General features: G+C 40.7%; 1 protein-coding gene across 3 annotated transcripts in view; it reads right to left on the bottom strand.

Annotated features, from left to right (window-relative positions):
* Positions 1 to 22,468, bottom strand: part of SLC7A11 (solute carrier family 7 member 11) — a 57,388-nt gene extending 34,920 nt beyond the window's left edge. Inside the window, exons 1-7 of one of the 3 annotated variants that reach the window (XM_033160635.1) lie at positions 22,287 to 22,468; positions 21,752 to 21,826; positions 18,234 to 18,360; positions 13,683 to 13,798; positions 4,741 to 4,866; positions 1,865 to 1,964; positions 1,232 to 1,276 (exon numbers count right to left, since the gene is read on the bottom strand). In XM_033160635.1, coding sequence (XP_033016526.1) covers positions 1,232 to 1,276; positions 1,865 to 1,964; positions 4,741 to 4,866; positions 13,683 to 13,798; positions 18,234 to 18,360; positions 21,752 to 21,826; positions 22,287 to 22,329 — 632 coding nt within the window. In that variant the 5' untranslated portion in view covers positions 22,330 to 22,468. The other 2 variants (XM_033160633.1, XM_033160636.1) reach the window with 2 other exon arrangements.
* Between the last annotated feature and the right edge of the window lie 639 nt (positions 22,469 to 23,107).

Below are 23,107 nucleotides of genomic sequence, written 5' to 3'. Positions count from 1 at the left end.
GATTTACTGCTGCTACAAAGGCTTCTGTTTGTATCACAAGCAGTAACTGGAGGGAGTCTGCTTATGGTTACTTCAATATTCCTGAATTTTCCCCCCCCAACATTCTAACTTCATATGGAGAATACTTCCTCAAATGCAGAATTAAACACATTGTCTTCCACTTTATTTTCCATAATAGCATTCAGCTGAATATTTTACAGTACCCCAATGGCTTTCGAACAAGAGAGAAGCAACAATGGCATATGTGCAGCAACACTCTGTCAAATTCTAGCTAGTCTACATTTTTTTTCTAGGTATATCCATTTTGGCTGAAATAGCCAGATAAGACTAGGTGGGCCCAATTGACCCAATTAAATGTGATAACATGGGGCTCACATAGCAATGCACCTAATGTGGGATGACCACACTGACAACACACTGATATAGCCCACCTACACAGACTGAAGGGCCACAGCATCACCCTTGCATCAAAGGGCTGCCAGCATATCAGGACAGCAAGGCCATGTAGGAGGGATATAGGCAACCCTACACATCAGAGTTGGAGAACTTTTATTATCCTGAGACCCACATTTCCTCAAGGGTAACCTGGGGCTTCAGGCAAGTGGTGGGGCCAGAGTCACATTCACATAATATCCACACAAATCCATTTAGTTAAGGTAAAGGTAAGGACCCCTGGACACTAAAGTCCAGTCAAGATGACTATACATCCATTCAGTATTAACCTCCATCCACAACAGCAGCTACATGGAACACTTCCATGGATGTATTCCACGTGACAAATTTAAATCGGGTCTAGTGTAGCTGAGATCACATTATGACTGAGCAACCTTATGCACACCGAATCAACATTTAATATGCTGTGAAATCTGCATTCAAAGCCTTATCCTTTCCCAGTGACATGTCAGAGGCATCTATTCAAGTTTCCCATAGAAAATTGCTGACATGCTGTAAATGGGGAGAACTGCTTTCCTTTTGTCTTCAGTACACAAGAAAAGATACACACCTACGCAGGTCAGGTCAATTAATAATTAGCAAAATTTCAAATAAAGCACATTCAAACTGATACCATCATTGCCAGGAGAAAGCAACCTGACCGGCATGCAAGATTATCTGAAAGAGCATAGGTTTATTAATTTATTTTCTAGAGCAGTGGGACTTTTAAGATCAGGGTTTTTTAAAAATAAAAAATATAAAAAATAAAAATAAAAAGGAAGTGAGGGTAAGAACATACCTTTCTGGGTTCTCTACTTCTTCAATAACAAAATTGAGGTAAAACCTATAAAAGCAAAGTTTAAATCAATTTATTACCAATGTAGAATTTTTTCACATGCAATATAATTGTTACTTAATACTCATAGTAACTCTGTACAGCAGATTAGGCTTTTCGGTACACCTCAGAGTGCCTAAAAATCTCCCAGGAAATTGTAAGTGGGCCCCACCCCAGGAAAAGTTAGGCTACCATCCTATATTTCACTCATCCTGAAATAAGTCACATTGAATTTAATAGGTGCCTATGTCAGGAAACACACACACAAGAGTGCACTGTCAAGCAATACAAAGTGCAACCCACTGGTCATTTAGATAGCCATTGTCTTCTGCATTGAGCTGCAGTATCTCTCCAGGGTTTCAGACAGGAGTCTCTTGCAGTCCTACCTCGAGATGCCAGGGATGAATTTGGGGACCTTCTGCATACAAAACATAAGCTAGAGCACTTATGTCTATCTCATAAGCTTAACATCTATACCATAGACTCCTGCCATGCTCCAGGTTTAAAAGAGGCATCAGTTTGACTGAGATTACTAATAGCATATTGAGCATACAGTGGTCAGGCATTCAATGTAATCCAACCTGTCATACCACTTACCAGCCTGAGTAGGCATACATTCCTGAATAAAAAGCAAGAGGCAATCCCTTGACACTGGCTGCATTCCCCACAAATGCATCTTTAAAGTGCTGAGTTTCTCCTGAAAAGCAGATTGAAATATATATCAGCAATTTACAAAGAGTGCAAATCACCAGCATAATCACCCATGAGATAAATCCATTTATTGTTTTTCTTTTTTAAAAAAATCATTCTAATTCCATCTTAGTACCAGTAATCAGCCCCTCATATTTTAGACCAGGGTCGTCACCTGGTCCCTACCGCCTACTACTGGGCGCTTCAGGATTCTAGGTGGGCAGTAGGGGGTTCTACGGCACAAGCTGAATCCTCCTTCCATCGAGCACTGGTGGGCAGTAAGGAAATTTTACCATCAAGGAAGATGCATTAGTGGGTGGTAGGTATAAAAAGGTTGACTACTCCTGCTTTAAGTTTAGACCAATGGGACATCAAAGCATGTGAAGAGAGGCATCCTTCTGTTGGCTGGCTACAAATGAACACCATCCATTGACTTCAACAAAGCTCTTGCAAGTTTGCAATAAATGTCACAGATCAGGTAACAGATAATATACAAGAAGTAACAACTACTGAAACACTGGATACAAAAGTAGTGCCTTCAGTAAACAAGGGCCATAATCATTCAAGCTAATGGCTATATTCTTGCAGGTGTTTCACATACTACATGCCACATAATAATTAGCAAAAGCCACATTATATTTAAACAAACATCAGTACTATCAGAACCAAACCTAAGGTTAAACATATTAGAAATAGGACCCAGGAGGTGGCTACAAACATTTAACAGGTTGTATGTCCCACAGCTGTTTGGAATATTTACCCTCTCACCCCAATTCCCAGTGAAGACTGTTTTGAAAGCAGTTCTGCTAATTTTTAAGAACAGCTAACAAGGAAAACGTACTGACAAAACAATTCCTTCCTGGTGAGCACATGCACAGTTATACTTCCGGAATGCAGTTCCCCAACTTTCTACTTCAGAAGGGAGGGGGAGTGGCCAGAATTCCAAAAATAAGCTTATGTTTGCTTAAAGCTATATCCATCACAACTTATAACTGAAAATGTCCAAAAAATGCTATGGGCGTCATTTGGACACTGCAAAAAGATCCTGTAATATTAAGAAATGTTCTTCCAGCACAGTTAATTTTTTCTCCCTATTATTAATCTACAGTAGAATTGAGGGAGGCCTATTGCTCAATCAAGGCTCAGCTAGAAAAGGAATATATTGACAGTCCCTTCAGTCTAGAAAGATCCAGTGGTGAGCCTGGGTCGGTAGGGTCAGTTTGGCAGGCTCTTCACTACAAAGGCTGTCACATGAAGTTCAGTGGTTCACCACAGAGAGTAGCCATGCACCAATTTCAGCAGCTCCTGGGGCTTTTCAGCTTCCCTTTTCCTCCTCCATATGCAAAGTAGGCAAATATGAAACTTCCATTTACATTTTGGAACAAACTGCAGTTTTCAATTACTGTATATCCGAATATGGAAAATTGTGAAAAGTTTGTCATAATATAGTTTCAAATCATGGTTTGTTAATTTACTGCAGCCTATACAAACCATGGTTCTCGTATTTGGATGTACCGGTAACAGGAAACTGCAGTTTGTTCCAATACAATAACAGTTATTCACATTATATCCATAAACATATGGTATTAAAAACAGCTGGCACATGGATTATCTTATTATATTCAAAGTAAACCTTAATTAAAAGAATTAGCCATCTGTTTAAACAGCACAGAGAAATAAGCTGAGAAAAGTTTTGAAAGTGAAAGTCAATCAGTGGGAGTATAAACCTGTAGGAAGAAGGAAGAAGCTGGAAAATTATAAATCAAGAGTTTGGCTGTGTTTGGATGTAACTCATAACCACAGTTTAGCATTATGAAATAACTCTCCATGTGCCTTGGTTCACAGAATCCTCCTCCTTTCCTCTTTTCTCATGGCCAAATGAAGGAACCTGGAAACTTCTACCCTCCTTTTAGATTAACCACAGTTTATCCTTTTAGATCAAGTGCAGTTACTTGAAACAAATCAGATTTAAAAGCTATTGTTTGAACTTGGCTTGTTTCATCTATCCATAGGCTACTAATCACCATTTGTCTGGGTTTGGATTGCACAAGAAGATGTATTTAAAGTCAGAGGTTTACACAGACACATCTCTCTATTCAGGCAAACAGGAATGATCACAGTTCAAGAAACACAGTCCAGAGAGGCAGAAGCATTTCAGGAAGGCCTCAAGGGCTGAATTTGTCCCATGGGTTTGAAGTCCCCTTCAGCCCTGTTCTAAATTATATAGCAATGAGCATTCAATGGTGCATGCAAACATAAAAGCACACATTTTGCAATGGAATTTGATGAATGAAAAGCATTGTGGAAGAGTTTTGCTCACAGATTATGTATTGTCTTGTTTGTGTGCACGCGTGCGCACACAAACATACACACACACACACACACACACACATGCACAAGCACAAAGAGAGAGAGCTAAATAGAATGCCGTACAAAATAGTTGTTTGAATGTCCTATCGTCACAAGTGACTTAAAGTTCCATTCCAATGTACAGTATTTACCCTTCTAATACATTTTTTGCTGAGAGGAGCAACTCATCGGTCCTTCATTTAAAACATTATGGATCCAGCCTCAATATGCTCTCATCAGCATGCTGCTGTAAATATAAGTTCTTCTCAGCATAGTTCCACTTCCAGTTATTTACATGACAGTATGGAGCTTAAGTTGAACAAGCAGAGACTAATTAAGAGATTTTGCTGGCCTCAGCACTATATGGGTAGGGACAAGGGTGGGAAGGGGGAGATAAAAAGCACTTAAAATAGCATTTACTTTTCACTTCATACCTTTAATTAGCTGCATAACTCCAGGGACTATAATTATCAAAATTGCTACGAGCTTGCAAAAGGTTAGGAAAATCTGGATGCGGGCACTCCAGCTGACACTCATGCTATTCAGGACCATTACAATTGCTGGAAGGGGGAAAGAAGAGAGAATAGTTAAAAGAAAGTGCTACTCATCCCTCCAAAAGCACCGTAAGCTTCATCAAGGGAAAGCTTTCCCCAGCATGCATTCTAGGCATTTGCAAAAGAAGTGGAGTTACCCTTATAAACGTCTCCTTCATTAGTCTTCTTGCCACGCACTTTTTTTTCATCATCCCACTCTCCTCAACATGCCTTTGCTAAAGCACTCCTTTCCCCCCACCACCACTGCCATTGTACCAGCCATAAATCTCTTTGCAAGCTTTCAACAGCAGATATTAAAGTTTCTTCCTTCCTGGCAGAACCACTCAGTGTTGATAATTGATGAACTGGTATAACTCAGCCTTTAAACTGAAAATAATGTCACTTTCCCATTTCAGTTGTAATCTTTAGTTTGATTTAACTGCAGATTTGTATGGCATTGAAAACATTAAACAACGGAATAAAACAATCAGAGCGCCAAATCCTCACAATTATGGGCCCTGCAAAACATTGCCCCTCGGGCTCAATGCTCACATTAATTTCTTCTCCTAAAGGTTCTGTGTGGTTTCCTCTAGAGAGATGCCTTGGGGAACGTGCATTCAGCAAGGTAGTTATAAGGAACCTTTCAGCTCTCTTAGGGAGCCTGAATTACTTCTATATTCTTAAGTACGAATGAGTACATGAGCAAAAGACTATTATCTACTAAATTTTATCAGTTTTGTATCAGTTCAACTGAAATGACATTTTCCAAAGAAATCTGGGAAATCAGGAAAGAATTCCCCAGAGTTTCTTTGGCAGAGGAATGACTTAAAAAAAAAAGTTTCCATCTGAGATGAAAATAAAACTTCAAATATGAATTAATGTACTGACCAGGGACCCAGGTGGCGCTGTGGGTTAAACCCACAGAGTCTAGGGCTTGCTGATCAGAAGGTCGGCGGTTCGAATCCCTGCCACGGGGTGAGCTCCCGTTGCTCAGTCCCAGCTCCTGCCCACCTAGCAGTTCGAAAGCACATCAAAAGTGCAAGTAGATAAATAGGGACCGCTCCAGCGGGAAGGTAAACGGCGTTTCCGTGCGCTGCTCTGGTTCGCCAGAAGCGGCTTTGTCATGCTGGCCACATGACCCGGAAGCTGTCTGCAGACCAAACGCCGGCTCCCTTGGCCTATAAGCGAGATGAGCGCCGCAACCCCAGAGTCGGACACGACTGGACCTGATGGTCAGGGGTCCCTTACCCTTTACCTTTACAGGTCCAGACATGCTTAGCTTTAGCAAGCAGGTGACCTCAAGTGCCTTCACATGTCTGAGACACACACACTTCTCCCTACCCTATTTGCATGGTGATGCAAACATGTAAGTAGTTGTTATTATTATTATTATTATTATTATTATTATTATTATTATTATTATTATTAACCACCTTCACAGACCAGGACTCAAGGCATCTAAAACAATTTTAAAAAACATATAATTTTTTTAACCTAAAACACACTGATTTCACCCACCAGGACTTTTTGTAAAGCAACCTGCCCTCCACCTGATGTTATTATATATGATATCAGGGATGTCCTATATGATGACTGAGCTGAAAGGTTGTTTGCAAATACTGCTGAATAGCCTGCAAAGGCATTTACAAGGTGCTTTAAAGCCCTGGTGGTCAACTGATTATCAGTGCTCCAAAGTGAAGCACATGGCTCTCTGCATGAAGGGACAATCAGCTGACTGAAGAGAGCCCTGCACTGCTGAAGCCCCCATAACCAGCTGGGATCAGCTGCACTAGGGAGTTCTCCTTTGGAAACTGCCCAAAGCTCTCATAAAGGACAAACCCTCTGGCCTGAAGACAAGCATCCCTCCTACACTACATGGTCACCTGCCTAGTGAACTCCTTGTACTGGTTAAGTAATGTAGGAGGCATTTGGCTCCTTAGGCTCAGTGGAAGGCACCAATGAATGTCATGGCTCTTGGTACAGGTGGTAAAGAAGGCTGTTCTGTGGTCTCCTCATCTCTGGAGCTCTAGACCTGGTCCAGCTTTTTAGCTGGAGACTCTGCAGCCTCTGATGACTTCTAGACTCTGGAGTCGTGACTAATGATAGATATTTGCAGCTTTGAAATTTGGTCTCAACAATTGCCACCTGCACTTGCAGGAAGTAAATCCAGTCCTGACAATGAGCAAATATGCAAACAGTGGCAATTTCTGCCCCCATTTCTGCTTCAGTCAGAATTCTCTAACTTCCCTAGTTATTATATTCCTCCTCTGCCATAGTGAGGATACCTGGTTGCACAGTAGCTACATTTTTACTTTCTCACAGTCTTCCAAAGCAATGCTAGGCTGAGGGTATTTGGGGAAATTAAAGGGGCAGCTAGATGCCTAGAGTGACCAACCTGGGGGGGGGGGGTAGAATTCAGGGAGGCAGGGTAGATACCAGCATGGTCACTGCTAGGATGCTGGGGCCCTGGGAGCTGCCCAAGGGTTCCAGGTGCAGATGTGGGGCAAGCAGGAATGAGCAGTGGCATTTGGCTAGCCACAAGAGAGCAAGAAAACACATTGAGCATAGGGAAAGTCTATGCAAGCAGCCTGTCCATGCTCAGTGCATGAATGGCAGGGCTGAGGAAACCATGCAATGTAGGAACAGGGCAAGTGGTGCAGTCCACCTTGTATTCAACTAGCCAAACTTGGCCCTCCAGCTGTTTTTGGACTACAACTCCCATCATCCCTAGCTAACAGGACCAGTGGTCAGGGATGATGGGAAGTGTAGTCCCAAAACAGCTGGAGGGCCAGGTTTGCCGATCACTGAACTAAAGTAATGTGTGAAGGGGACTAGGGGAATCTGTCCTTCATGTATAAATATAAATATATTATATACATTGCAATGCTGCCATGACCAGCTATAAATATAAAGCAGGCAGTCAGAATAAGGAGTTTAAACCAAAGAAACAACAACAACAAAAGCTTAAAAAGACACCGGCCAATCTCCAATTTTTCCAAAACAGAGAAAGGATCATAGCGGGGAGAATAAAATGTTTAGAAGTTTGCACTGGGGCCAGAGAAGTGATTGTTTGGTTGTTACAAATGTGCATATGATTAAATGACTTAATCGTTATGTTTAAAGAAAAGGGCAATTAATGGTCAATCAGTAGCCAAAGAAAGAAAATATTGTTTGTTTTCTTCCATCCAGCTACTCATTCACGATTAACTGGAAGGCTGGGTTAACTGGAAAACCACCATCACATTTACTGAGCAGACAGATTCATGCAGAGTCATGGAGATTAGCAGACACAACAGAAGCCTTGTGAATCTGCCCTGGTTAGACCTATCAAATCCAGACTACCCAAGAAAGAGGCTGTGAACTTGCGTACTAAAAATACTGAACTAGTGTAATGCTTCATATTGCCAGAATATTGATTCACAATTATAGTCACACGTATAGGAACTTTTTATAGGTGTACAGCATGTGGTGTTCCTTTACACAACTTGGCCTGCAGCTTCCTCAACATGAAACAACAGAGTTCACAACCTCAGGATTAATTTAACCTCGTGTTTGTTATGTTGAACTATTCTTTAGATTCACAACTGAATACATCCTTGGTTACAATGCCACCAGTTAAGGACCCGTCCACACTTGTCCTGAGTCAAGAAACCTTAAGTCCAAGTGGTTTTTAGCTTGTCCAATGGCTTTCCCATATAAAAACTTCTCTTTAGCATGAAATTTGAGCAAACATCAATCTGGAGAAAACCCAATGAATGTTTGCTCCGATTCAATGGTGAGCAGTGGGTTTTCCTGGTGGAAAGCGGGGGGTGGACAGAAATATAGATAAGCCCTGAAAGAGGTGTGGGAATCCAATGCTGATTCGGTGAGAGAGAAGCAGTGACTCAGTAATATGCTGAGGGGGAAAGACATTAAACTGTAATATCTGTTAGCAACACTGTTCTTTCAGGCTAATTGCACAATGATATATAGGCTGACAAGAAGCCATGGTGAAGTATATGAAAGGACTTTAAACACTAACTTGGTCTTTTAAAGGAAAGATCAGAATAAAAAGAGTTCAGCTCCTCTGCCTTGAACACAGTTATACAACTCAAGGATGAATGAGTAATCCAAGCATCTTTGCTCCTATGAGAACTTAGTAGCAACATTTCAATACAGCGACCTGCCTTGCAGAAATATGTGCTTGATTTTCCGTTAGTTAATAGCCAGCAAGAACCTGAGTTATGTGGATGACAAAAGTTCACACAGCATCTTGTGGCCTCCTTTCTGAGCAATCCAAGGAATGAATCATAAATCAGTCTTCTTAAGTGAGTCATGCTTATTGCAATGAAAAAGCCAGCATCTGTTTGAGAACAGTTTATCAGTATTTATAGCAAGGCTTTATTGTAAGTTCTGCCATGTTCAAACTGGTCGTGAGGCTGCCAGCCTGTTTTGTGGCTGCTCTGTTGTGGCTTTGTAGTTAGTCATAAAAAGAGGGTAAAGGTGTTATTTAATATTACAGCACATGGAGTTTGCTTTTATAACTACATCTGTGTGTTCATCCACCTGCTAAGTTTGCACAATCTTCCTAAGTTTAATGTGGAGTGTGGGTGTGTATGTTAAAATAAAAAAACAAAGGTAGGGGTGCAAAGAATTACGTATAGAATATATTTATGGAAGTATGAAAAGTATGGAATGGATATGGAATCCCATGTGTCTGTTTTGCATTTAAAGATATGTATGGGGCACTGCCAAAAAAAATAGAGCTACTTAACATTTATAAATATAGTCATTTTAATCTATTATAATAACATTTTCTATCACAAATATACAAATTTTTAAAAAATTAAACACATTTTGATATTTTTATGTGCCAAAAACTGTATTGCATGATTCACAGAACTGCGAAATTGGGAAAAAATAATAATTATGCTCTGATCTGCACATGAGTCAAGGAAGTCAGGACAGAACAGTACAAATTGGAAATGAGTCAGGACAGAACAGTACAAATTGGAATTTACAAAAATTGAATTCATCCGGCATCCAAACAGAAATACTGCTTGTGGAAGTTTGTCTGACTATGGAGGTGGTATTCAGACTAGACAGAATCTGACATCCTAAAGGATCAGGAATGCTGTCTTGCTGTGGGGGAAGGGCAGTGTCTGAGTGATCCACCCCAAGCTGCTTCTGTGGCACATAGCACCATTCACCAACGGAAGATCGTGCACCAATTGCAACTGCCTCTGGATAAGGCAGATAATTCGTGTGCTGACAATCTGAACTACAACTCCCATTAACCTTGACTATTGGCCACAAGAGCTGAGGCTTATGGGAATTGTAATCCAACAACATCTGGAGAGCACCAGGTTGGAAATCACTGGTTTACCTTAATGGGTCTCCTGTTTATTCTAATTCTCAAACCATTATCTTGGCTCAGCAAGTGATCCCCTCCCCAGTTCATTAGAGGTAAGGGTGCTGTTACCTCAAGGGACCCAGATAGTGCTTCTTCTTGCCTGTGTGCTCAAAGCAGGGCTGACATTCTACTGTATTTGCTGATCAGTATTTTATTGTCCAAGGGCAAATAGGCTTGCCCTGCAGGGTTTAGCATGCCTCATCCTGGAGTCATCCCACTTCACCTTACTATAACCGCTTCTTCATGCACATCTTTCACTGTCTTTCCTGACAGCGGCCTGCCTTGTTCTCAAAGGGCTTCCTAAAAGAGACTCCATTCTGAAGCAGCAACTCCTCCAACTCACTCCCAGCCTCTCATTTGGTCTCCATGCCAACCACTTGCTGTTAACTCCTATCTCCGTCCTCAGGTGACATTATTTTAGGAGGACTCCACCCTTCTGCCATACTGATTCTTTCTTTTTAATTAAGGCACATAATCCTGGTTTATCTCAAAGATTGCCCCATTAAATTAATCGTGATGAAATCCCATTCCCAATTATACACTCATTGTGGTCAAATTAAAGACACTAGGAAAATGTTTACAATGGAATCCTTTCCTGCATCCAGCCACCAACGCTGTCCCGGGGGCAAATGCAGGATCAAACATCTGTTTTACTGTTATCTTTCCATGAAATATTTTGCACATTAACCTCTAAAGCTCATAACTTTAATTCAATTACTTAGATAGAGCCTTTGGGTTTTAACACAATTAAGACAGAAATAAAGGTGGTCAGGTATTGATTCTCTCTCCACGTTTTGGTTTGGTGGAAAAGCACACTCACAATTAACTTTGGGACCTGGAAGTTCAAGGACAATCCAACTGAAGAAAATGCAAAATGAGTGCATTTCCTTGTGTAACTAGAATTGTCTTGCATGACTTCACTCCTTCTTGATGCCTTTAATTTCCTTTCTAATGTGGGGTCTGGTTGCCTGTTTGTAATATCTGTTAATATAAGGGCCCAGCTTACTATTTCGGCATATTCTTAGTACAAAGAGTTCTGTAATAGATAGATACACTATATGTGCAGCAGCTGGAAAACAGAAATTGAAGATTTGCCCTTTTGCTCACTTGTTAGGCAATGTCACTTGCACAGGACGTAATTAAATAATTTCCAAAAGATGTAATCTAGGGATCCAGATTTATTCACACTTAGTGTAGGTCAACTGACATCAATTGAACATATATCAAGCCCTAACTTAAGTTCCATTGATTTTAATGGATCTGCTCAAAGTATACCTAGTTTAGCTTCCAGTTCTTTTCATTTCTCCTACAGAAGTTGTTAATAAAATGTTGCCCCAGTTCAATCCAATCTTGGGTCCAGTTACCATGATATTAAGTCAATGCAATATTGCAGTCTTGTGGCAAAGGGATATGTGGAACAAGGAAATTTCTGAGATATATCCAGACTCAAGGTATGACTTTCTATGTGAAACCCAAGATGATTTAATTGTGCTCAACAGAGGATGGCCAGAGGTTGACTTTAGAGTAGTGTTGGCCAACCTTAGGTATTCAGCTGTTTTTGGACAACTACTTCTATCATCCCTAGCTAGAAGGACCAGTGATGATGAGAATTGTAGTCCAAAAACAGCTGGAGACCCAAGGTTGGGAAACACTGCTTTAGAGCACATGTGGAATCTATGCTGTGTAGTGGCCTCCATAAAAAGACCAAAATCATATTTATGGCAAGTGGTGATGCTCTCTTCATGACCTGAATACATTAATATTTCAGTCCTTACTGGATTCAGTTACAGTTACCTTTTTCATATTCAGTCTCACCCCTATATCAAGTCTCTGCATAATTGCTGGGGCTTGGGAAGAAGATAAGTGTTAGAAAACTGGAGCAAATACTGAAGCACCTGTCAGCTGCCACATTGGTCAACAAACAACTGATATTCAATGATATCAAAGGTCACAGAAAGGACTTAGTATCCATAGCCCATAATTTGCACTGCTGACCTCCAAATACTGAACACTGACTAGGCTCATAATCAGAAGTTTAATACTCTACTGACAAAGGAAACTTCACCACCATGGGCCCTGGAATACTGTGTCCCCAGGTGTACCTGTGACTACAAGGTACCCACTCATTTCACTTTACACTAAACTGGAAGTTTAAGTGTGAGAGTGAAAAATATTGCAGGTATCACTGGCCCTTGAAAGTGCGTAATCAAGTACTGCCCAGCATAGGCCTAGCTTTCTCAATTAGTCTTCATCAGTCTGGACACACCAATCCATCTCAACTAGTTAAATAGCTGGTTCCTCCCAGTCTACAATAAAGGTAAAGGTAAAGGGACCCCTGACCATTAGGTCCAGTCGCAGATGACTCTGGGGTTGCGGCACTCATCTTGCTTTATTAGCCGAGGAGGCCGGCATACAGCTTCCGGGTCATGTGGCCAGCATGATTAAGCCGCTTCTGGCGAACCAGAGCAGTGCATGCAAACGCCGTTTACCTTCCCGTCGGAGCAGTACCTATTTATCTACTTGCACTGTGACATGCTTTTGAACTGCTAGGTTGGCAGGAGCAGGGACCGAGCAACGGGAGCTCACCCCATCTCTGGGATTCGAACTGCCAACCTTCTGATTGGCAAGCCCTAGGCTCTGTGGTTTAACCCACAGCACCACCTGACCATAAACTCTGCAGTGCTAAACAAGCCACAAAATTTCAGACTCTGCAGCTGAGCTAATATTTGCCAACCACTAACATGCGTTGTTTTTTTTTCAGGCAATCTAAAACAATCAAGGTGTCATGTGCCAAGTGTCCCATATCTTGGATAATAAAGAGTAGACATCATTTCCCTGTTGCCTGCACCATCATGACAGTGAGCCAGAAAGACAGAGCTATTTTATTTCAGCAAGAAGCTGTTTTAGGAGATTTAGGGATGAAAGCTCTGAGTCTGACAGATTCAGTAATTCCACTTACATATTTCACAATAATAAGTATCATTGCCATAACTGGTCAGTTCTCTAGTCTGAACAAAAGGTATCAGCCAGCTGCTGCTTTCTGCATTTGTACCTTACCTTGCCTACCCTGCTTGGTTATTATTCACCCCTTACCATACCTCACAAGAAAAGTCTTACCCAGCCACTGCAACTCAAACTCCTAGCAAGAGTGTTTGATTTCATATTGTCTCTTTCCCACTCTCAAATATAGCCCCGTTGTTGATATTTTCCTCCATTTAGCCCAACAAAATCAGAAATTCACTCATATATCCCATCATTTAAGGGATTCAGTATGGTCATCATGAAATATCTCTGAGAACAGTCTATTTTAAAACTATTAAAACAATTCAGTTACAAATTCACATTTTTAATTTGCCTCATATGAGTTGTATTTATTGAGTGCAGAATTTATTCTTGTTTTCTTCTGCCTATCACCTGCTTCAGCCCATTTCTCCTAAAAACTGATACTTACTTATTCCCATAGCTGTAATCAGTTTAATAGCAAGGTCTGGGATTTCACACTGGATAAAAAATGGTTCCAACATGTAACGTCCAAATGCCAGGGAAATCACTGCTGTGGCAGCAGGGCTGCAATAGAGAAAGAAAGGGGGGAGGCTGGTCAGTTTACAGGTGGATATGGAGATTATTTACCGTATAAATGCCTACATGACATGTCAGGCTGTGTCAAATATATTACACATCCCAAATTGCTGATGAATTTTCATGAATGCAAACTGATGTGGAAATGTACAGAACTGAATATAACATTTAAAATATGTAAAACTGAGAGAAACAGAAATTAATAGATTTGCCCATCTCTAATTGCAGAGTTTTAGGGCATTGTCGTTAAGGTATTCATTCTATGAAGGCTGGATAGCATTTGCAATTATGAATTTTTTGTGTGAACAGTCTGGTCACGTGAACACTAACATCAGAAAATATAACTCACACAACTATTGCGACTATCCTTCTGCCAAGCAGAAATACTTTTTTGCACTATTTTTAAAAATGATTTTTTTTCATTTATGAAATTCATTTAAACAGGAACAAGTTCTTTTGTTCTCCCTTTTGTGCTCTCAGTTGCTGCGATTCCTCTGCTTTTGGTACTATTTCTTGGCTCATAATCTTGAGGTCTTCATAAGCGTCATTTCTACATTTTGTGAAGGTCACAGTCACCTTATTGAAATGAGGAACTATCCCTAAAGAAACTTACTTTGCACAAAAATCTACAAGCAGAGGAAACAGATTGCTATAAACAATTGAAGGAATTCAAATACATAGAATTCAAATACATAGAATATATGCCAACGCTATAGGGCGTGGTGTTTCATAACCATGGCTTGGTGTGATGTTAGAATTGGTTCCAGTTCTGGTTTAGACTCTTCTCTAAAACAAAGCAAGAACAGATGTTGTGGAATCCAGCTCCCAGATGTTGTGGAATCCCTAGTCAACATGGCCAATGATCAAGACAGCAGTTGTAGTCCAACATCTGTGGGGCAACATATTGGCTAACCCAGCTACATTCGGTGGAGGAAATGTGTCGAGTATCTTGAGAAACTAGAAACCATAGCTAGAAGTGGCTTTGCAAACTGATTTGTGCTAACTGTGGTTTGAAAGAATTGTCTGACTTGTCAAGTAATAATTATATCCACATCTAGACACCACTGTACCTAATAACAGCAGTGCCAAAGAGGTGGAAGAACGTGGGGTGCTTGAATGTTTGGAAGCTCAAGCAATGGTTTAGGTTTTAAATTGTGATTCATCATAAGTTGTGGTGTGGCATGATGTCCTTTGAGTGAAAACCAGATGATGAACTATCTAGCACCAGTCAGTCACATGATTCTTCCTATTCACACATCGTACTTTGGGAAGACATGCTCGTTTTAATTTTTTTAATATATTAATTATAATTCTCATTACTTCCTTTAATGATTTGTCCTTACAAAGATTAATAAATGACAGGCAGAATGCCTTGAGAAGGTGGGAGGCTGGAATTCGAAGCAGTGGGTGGCTTTCAACTAATTTTTACTAAGAGTAGGCTCATTGAAATTAATGGACCGAGGGCACCCATTGTTATTTTTATTCATTATCAAGGTTCAGTCTTTTTAAAGAATAAGAAGAACCACTAATGTGCATATTTTTAAAATCTTATTTATGTATATTGGCTCAAGTAATTTTCATTATGTAATTATAACTGCCAAAAGTAGTAAACATAATCAATGATTATGCATGCTCTATTTGGCAGGTCTGCAGCACAATGACAGTGACTGCTATAAGGCGGACTATTTAGCTGTGATTCCTGCATTTCAGGGGGTTCAGCTAGATGACCTTTGGGGTTCCTTCCAACTCTGCAATTCTACAGTTTTATGTTGCACATGCTTACTAGGAAGTGTGTACGACTGTGTTCAAGGTGCTTATTCCAAAATAAGTTGTATAGAACTGTGGCCTTGATAATGGCATATGCTTTTACTGGAAAAAAAGAAGTGTAAAAAATAAGAATGTAACATTAGATCATTGTGACACTGTGGAACTTGCTGCTGATTCAAACCTCTCCTTTCTGGGTGCACTGCACTACCTTCGTTCTCCCCATTCAAACTGTTCGTTTCAGTCATTTTTTATCAGTCCAGACTGGTGTATACAAAGCATCTTGGAATGCTGTCACGATTGGCTATGCGTATACTTTTGGATGAGACGATACATACATGTGCATGATAGTCATTGTGCACTGCTAGGTGGAAGCTGAGACAGGCAAGTGAGAGGTAATATTACAGTTCAAGGACAAATTCCAGCCAGGCAAAGTTACTGAAGAACAGGAGAATCAAGTCAATGGCCCATCTAGTCCAGCATTGTGTTGTCACAGTGGACACTCAGATGCTCATGGGAAACCTTCAGGCAGGATTCATGCACAAGAGTGCTGTGTGTCCCCCCCCCCATGTTTGACTCCCTGGATCTTAGAACATAGGCATCATGGCTAGTAGCCACTGATGGCCTTATCATCCAATAAGGGAAGTGGGCAGGGTGCTCAGAGTCAAAATGACACATGGAGAGTTGCGTTCAGGCTGAAAATGACTCCCCACAATTGCTTAAAGGCAATTTTGAATGTAGAAGCTGAGAAAGAGTTAAGCACCTCAGTCCCTGCCCACTTCTTTGCTCCAAATTCCAGGCTCACAAAACTGCTTCTCTTTAAGAAAACAAAGCCAGGATTGGGGCTCTCATATACATTGCATACTATGCTAAAGTATTTGACTCATCCTTAATTAAAGAAAAAAACCACATAGGTGCCAAATTTATTGACACAACGCCAATCAATTTATAGCAGAAACTTAAAGCGTTATTTTGGCAGGGGGAGGCACTCTTGATAACTGCAGATCTGGACAAGCATGTATCCCAGAATGCATGCCATATCGTGGCTTGAAAGGATCTTGCCTTTATTTGTTTTGTGTTGGGTGTGGATCAACACTTGCTAATCAATTCAGTGTGTTCCCAGGAGAGTGACGCACCTCAAATATACATCCCATTCAGAGTGACTGAGCACAATTGTTGTTGTTGTTAACCAAATCCTTTATTGCTACAGCTTGTTACGTAGGCGTATGAAGCAATAAGAACAACTAAAATAAGCTGCGTAGATACATGGGACATGGAGAGGGAGAGGGAGAGGAAATGAGAATGCATGTTTGTTTCACTTGTATGAATTACCTTTAGTAACACAAGCTCCTCAGATGCAGAACTGGAGTAACTACATCCACAAGCTAAACTGCCTGCAGATAAACCTGTTAGCTCCCACAGGTGCTCAAACTGTATTTGTTGTGATATGAGAGCTATTTTAAACAGCATAGTAAACACTGAGCAATTCACATAACATAATAAGGCATTGTGCTTATTTACTAAACCAACCAGCAGTGCAAATTGTAGGTTAACAGTGTTGTAAATGGGCCACTAAGATTATAAAAATGGAATCTCTTGGGCTAGGGGGCGGGAGAACTTGTAGGTTGAAACCAGTTTAGCCAGCTCTACTTCTTTTTCACGCAGGGAATAAAGTGTTACAGAAAGTGCAATGTTCTCAGATCACCCTGGGGCAACAGAACACAATTTCAGTCTAACATAGATTTTCACATTTTACTAAAAGACACCTACAAGTGAAGCTTTAAATTTGTTCAGGGCCACTCCAGATAAGCAAGTCTTGCTCCTGCACATCCATCAGTCACCCTCTTCCTTGTCATCATTTGGTGTATATTGTGGTCTAAAACACTGTGCCCACCCACAGAGTTCCCACAGCCTGCCATGCCCAACCCACTGGAAATTCTAGTGGGGCTCCCTTTTATAAGAGAAAGCAGGGCATTGATTTACAGCTTCTTTTCTACCAAAGACTCCAAGGCAGGGTTTAGAAATATTACTACATAGTCAATACTATATTTAAGTAGAATGGAGGCATGAAGCATACTGAAATGTTAGCCCTAGCCATATTTGCCACAATGCCAGACTCTGCATGCACAAAATTCAATGTGCAATAGACACATGGGACGGTTCTTTCATATTGTGTAGCCCCATCTGACCAAATTTGAATCAAGCGCAGGTGTGCATGTCTCATGGATGCATCAGGGGAGTTGCTGGAAAATGATGATTACTACCTGCAAGTAAGTTTCATAAAAGCCAGCAGACACTGTGATTTATTTGGGGGAAATTACAAGGCTTGGATAGTTTTAAACCAAAATTATGATGCAACATGAGGTCCGGATATTATTAATGTTCTGCTTCAGCTTTTTAGAGCAAACAAAATTAAGCATTTTTTATTTTTAAAAATATTGCTTCTTAGGGTTTCTTAATTTTTACAAATTAACAATTAGTGGTCCAACTATGTCACAAAGGAAAATCTTGGGAAGCAAGAACAGGAAGCACAAACTAAGGGACAGAACACAGCTGGACTATGTCCACGCACACCATATTTTTAATTGATTTTTGACTTTCAAAAGCATACTGGGAGTACAAAACAACAAAACAGAAGATGCAGACAGAGTTGACTTACCGTATAATGAGCAGTTCCACCCACACTCTTACAAAAGCAGGTAGAGGGCCAAAGGCTTCCAGAATGTATGTATAATGCCCACCAGATTTCTTTATACTTGTGCCCAGTTCAGCATAACAGAGCGCACCTACAAAATTATAATTAATATTAAGTCATCATTTCTGAAAGATAGCCATGCTTATCTAAAAACTATAATGAATAGTCAGCTGCATACATGTAGCCCAATGGCATTTGCTTACATTCATGCTCCACTCCCCATTAAAACTAAGGTAAAGGTAAAGGGACCCCTGACCATTAGGTCCAGTTGTGTCCGACTCTGGGGTTGTGGCTCTCATCTCGCATTACTGGCCAAGGGAGCCGGTGTACAGCTTCCAGGTCATGTGGCCAGCATGACTAAGCGGCTTCTGGTGAACCAGAGCAGCGCACGGAAACGCCGTTTACCTTCCCGCCGGAGCGGTACCTATTTATCTACTTGCACTTTGACGTGCTTTCGAACTGCTAGGTGGGCAGGAGCTGGGACCGAGCAATGGGAGCTCACCCCGTCACGGGGATTCGAACCGCCGACCTTCTGACTGGCAAGCCCTAGGCTCGGTGGTTTAACCCACAGCGCCACCCACGTCCCATGAAAACTACACAAGGCCAATTCATGCAAATGCTTCAGGAGATTGTTTTTTTAAAAAAAACATTATTATTGTCTTATCTTCTGACAGTGGATGGCATCCAACTAAGGCACACGCAGAGTAGATCCACTGAGATTCATGGACTTAAGTCCATTGGTTGGACTAGATGATCCACAGATCCCCTTCCAATTCTATGATTTTTTATTATTATTTCAATGGGACTTCTCCGGGTATGACTAAACAGCACAAGCCTAACAAAGTCTACTCTGAAGTAAGTCCTGTTGATTTCAACAGGGCTTACTTCCAGATAAGTGGAGTTAGGATTGCCCAGTTTATTTTGAATCACAATCCAGCAACTGTCTGTGTGCAAACATCCCTTTCCAACCAGGACTAGAAGTCCTGCAATTGGTTGTGCTACTTCATGCAATTAATTGTGGGTGCCCTGAGCCTCTGCAGACAATTGGCCATTATTCAAATTGTCTTGAAAAGGGGAAGAATTGTGATTAGGAGACAAAATGCAGCCAACAACATTATTAAAAAATAATAACATCCAAATTAATATAGAGTTCCATTCATAACCCATGCAATACATAATCAATATAAATCAGTAGTAAAACTGTCACAGGGCATCATCTTTCCTTTTACTGGAGATTTTGATCAATGGTTTGCATTAACATTATTTCATAATTTCACTGAATATTCTGATGGCTACTTTTGAGCATTTCCATCTCTCTCTCTTTACATTTAAATGTATTTATTAGGCATGATAAAGTCACTTGCATCTCAAATTTTCTTTCTTTTCACTTCAATCTACATAAGTTAGCAGACCAATTTTGTACATACAGTACAGATAGTGGAATTATTTAACATATGCCAATCAACATAAGCTCCTTTTCTGAGGAAAAAGTCAGTGCTATCTGAAACTTCTCCTCTAAAATTAACTTCAAAGAATTGCATTTAAGGGTTACACAACTACCTGTGCTTTGTTTTTTTTATTTAAGAATTCTGTAACTGGATCTCTTATTGCATAATCCATGAGGAAGAAGAGTGGAAGATGAAACAGTGTGAAGGCAGCGTCTATCAAATTGTTGGCAAAGCTGTGCAGAGAACACTAGGAGGACCTTACTGGCCAAATATAAATGTAAATTTACGTGTTACAAACGCAAGAAGAATGCATTTTATTTCTGCTGTTCCAATCACATCACTTCCGGATGTTGATGCTCAATTAGAACGTAGCATAAACTGAAACAAAATCCATCTCCTGTACTAATTAAAATGAAATTATTTTGAGGCTGAACCTTACAATGGCCCTGTATATTATTGTTGGCCCAACAGCTACACATTCTGATTCTGATCAAAATGTCTTGCAAGAGCGGATAAAGCCTTGTCTCTGGTCTTTTAAGTGCACAGTAAGTTGACACAGGGCAACATTCACATATTCCACTTCTTGAGCAGAGATTTTTTACTCCCCTCTCATTTGCCCACTGTTCCTAATACCAGAAAATAAGTCGTCTAGCTAATAGTAATACCTAAGGTCATGCGGGACTTCAGCTTCTTTGAGATTAACTTATTAAGGCAATCAAGGGACCCATTCTTCGATAGATTTAGAGGTTTGGGATATGCCCAGGCTATTTCTTCAGCTATATAGATAATAAATATTATAAAGTCTTTTTTAAAAATTGGAATATCATATTTTTAAAAAGTTTTAAAAACCTGGTGTAAACATTGGCCCGTTAGTCTTAAATGGAGCGTTCCAGAATCTATTTTCACACTGCAATTCTATATATGTCTACTTCAAAGTAAGCTCCAGCAAGATCCCTGGTAAATAAGTATATGATTTTAATTTTAATATCCATGCTCAAACTACAGATGCCATTATCAAGATAATAGCTTTTCTAAACATTAGCAGAGTGTCTGGCTTTAAGATTAAGGGTTAGAAGTGAGGGGTTCCAAGTCATCATTTTGATTTAATATTTTTTAAAGAACAAATCAAATTAGTTAGAGTAGTGGTTCCCAATTGGTAGTCTGCATAACTGACCCAAGGGGGTCCATGGCATTTTCACATAACAAAAAACCACCATAGAGATATCAAAAATTTCAAAAGTAGGGGCTCCATGGCTTGGCTTTTGAAAAACAGGAGGTCCACAGTACTTAGCTAACTAGGAATCACTGAGTTAGAGTGCTCCTGTTTTACAGTGGTACCTTGGGTTACATATGCTTCAGGTTACATACTCCGCTAACCCAGAAATAATGCTTCAGGATAAGAACAGAAATTGTGCTCTGGCAGCGCAGCAGCAGCAGCGGGAGGTCCCATTAGCTAAAGTGGTGCTTCAGATTAAGAACATTTTCAGGTTAAGAACGGACCTCCGGAATGAATTAAGTACGTAACCAGAGGTACCACTGTATTCCCTTCTTCTTGTCACCAAGAGTTCAACAGAAGTTTAGTTCATGCAAAAGTAGAATCTAACCAATGGGGAACTAGGTCAATCTAGGTGTACATTTCGCAGGTGTTCTTCCAACCAAGTGGTTCATCTCCCCCAGCTGCCAGCCCCTCTGTGAGTGTGCTGCTACCTGTTCTTTGGAGCTTAAACTAAAAACCAACACAAACAGCAAACTTTATGATGTGATAAAGGAGACTTCTCTCTGCAACTCCTTCAGGGAGTCGTAAGAAATACAATTTTGGTCTTAAAGTCCTGCTGTACCGAGTTTCGCATGGCAATCTTTGCAACTTACAGTGGTTGCCAAGCGGCAGAATAACCCCCAAAATACCGAAGCAGTGTTAGTTCTGGGTCTCAAATCAGGCTTTTGATCTCCAGTATCAAACTTTTGTCTTTTTCGTGATTTTTTAAATCCACCTGCCACCCCCCAAGGATCAATTATAAACTTTCACAAACTTACCAAAGAGTGAAAGGATGCCACAGAAAGTCCAGACAGTCAAGGACATTCCCACGCTGCCTGTGTTCTGGAGGATTCCTTTGGGAGAGATGAAGATTCCTGCTCCAATGATAGTGCCAATTATAATAGAAATTCCTCTCAGTAAAGTTACTTTCTTCTTCAAAACCACTTTGTCTCCCTCGGCTGCCTTGGTGTTGCACTTGGAGGGCAACTTGCCATTAGACTGCTCCTGCAGGTAGCTGCCATTACAGACTACCGGTCCGGGAGGCTTCCTAAACATGCTTCAGTGCTACCAGCACTCTCCAAGAATGAATGTTTTATAAAACTCTCCAGCAGGCACTTTCGTTCCTCTCTCTGCCTTTGTCTAGCTAATTGCTTCTACACACACACACAGAGAGAGAGAGAGAGAGAGAGACATTCACTGCCTGTAGCCTTTCAACCCACCTGTGCCAACAGGTATAAAATTCTTCAGGTGTCTTTTACTTTTCACTGCTATCTCAGTGCTACAGGAACACCTGCCCTTTCACACAGCTACTACCTTGGTGCTGTTCTTTCACTGGAAGCCAGCTCAGCTTCCGCATGGTCTTGTATATAAGCTCCTGTCATACCAAGTTACTCTTGCTGAATGATGATGATGCAAATTCTCCAGGTTTGCATCAGCCATAGGAAAGGGCTCTGGTTCTGGCATTACTCAGCACTTTTCCCCGTCACGGTAGCAGGATGTTGCACAACTCACACGAGTCCCATTCAACAAAGGCAGGAGTCCTAAGCGATTTCTAGTAAGCAACTTACGGTACCATATCAGCACACGCCCAAATATTTAAAGAGACTCCTAATGAGAAGCAAATGCCTGTTTTCAAAATACAGAGCAGGGAGGAAACAGAGCAAAGATAATGTGGCAGTTTTTGTTTGTTTCCAAATACTTTCCCCACCCCAGCTATCATATGGCAACATAGATTGTATGCATTCTTTACTATTTTTTGGTTTGGACCTAATTCAATTGTATTTTTGTTTGGACCCAATTCAACATTTTACATAAAGAGCACGTACATTCACATTCAAGAGCACATGCTGGCCTCTTTTGTTGCCCCATGTTGCCTAGCAACGCAGTCAGTTTCAGCAAGTGGTGTCTATGCTCCTATGATTCCATGATTTTAACATTAATTTTCTTCCTGGGATTTATTCCCCCCCTCCCCAGATCCTTCAGTAATGAAAAGACTAAGTTGTTGTTGTTCTCACACCAGCGGCTGTTGGCAATTATAGGCTCTTCTTGTAAGTATTGTCAGAGTGGAGACAGCATTCCTGAATGCAGTGGAAGCAGGATCCTTGTGCTCTCTCAAGCATATTTGTCCCAAGCAT

Source organism: Lacerta agilis, chromosome 9, assembly GCF_009819535.1.
Source record: "Lacerta agilis isolate rLacAgi1 chromosome 9, rLacAgi1.pri, whole genome shotgun sequence".
Taxonomy (NCBI): Eukaryota; Metazoa; Chordata; class Lepidosauria; order Squamata; family Lacertidae; genus Lacerta; species Lacerta agilis.
This window is presented reverse-complemented; position numbering and strand designations above follow the sequence as displayed.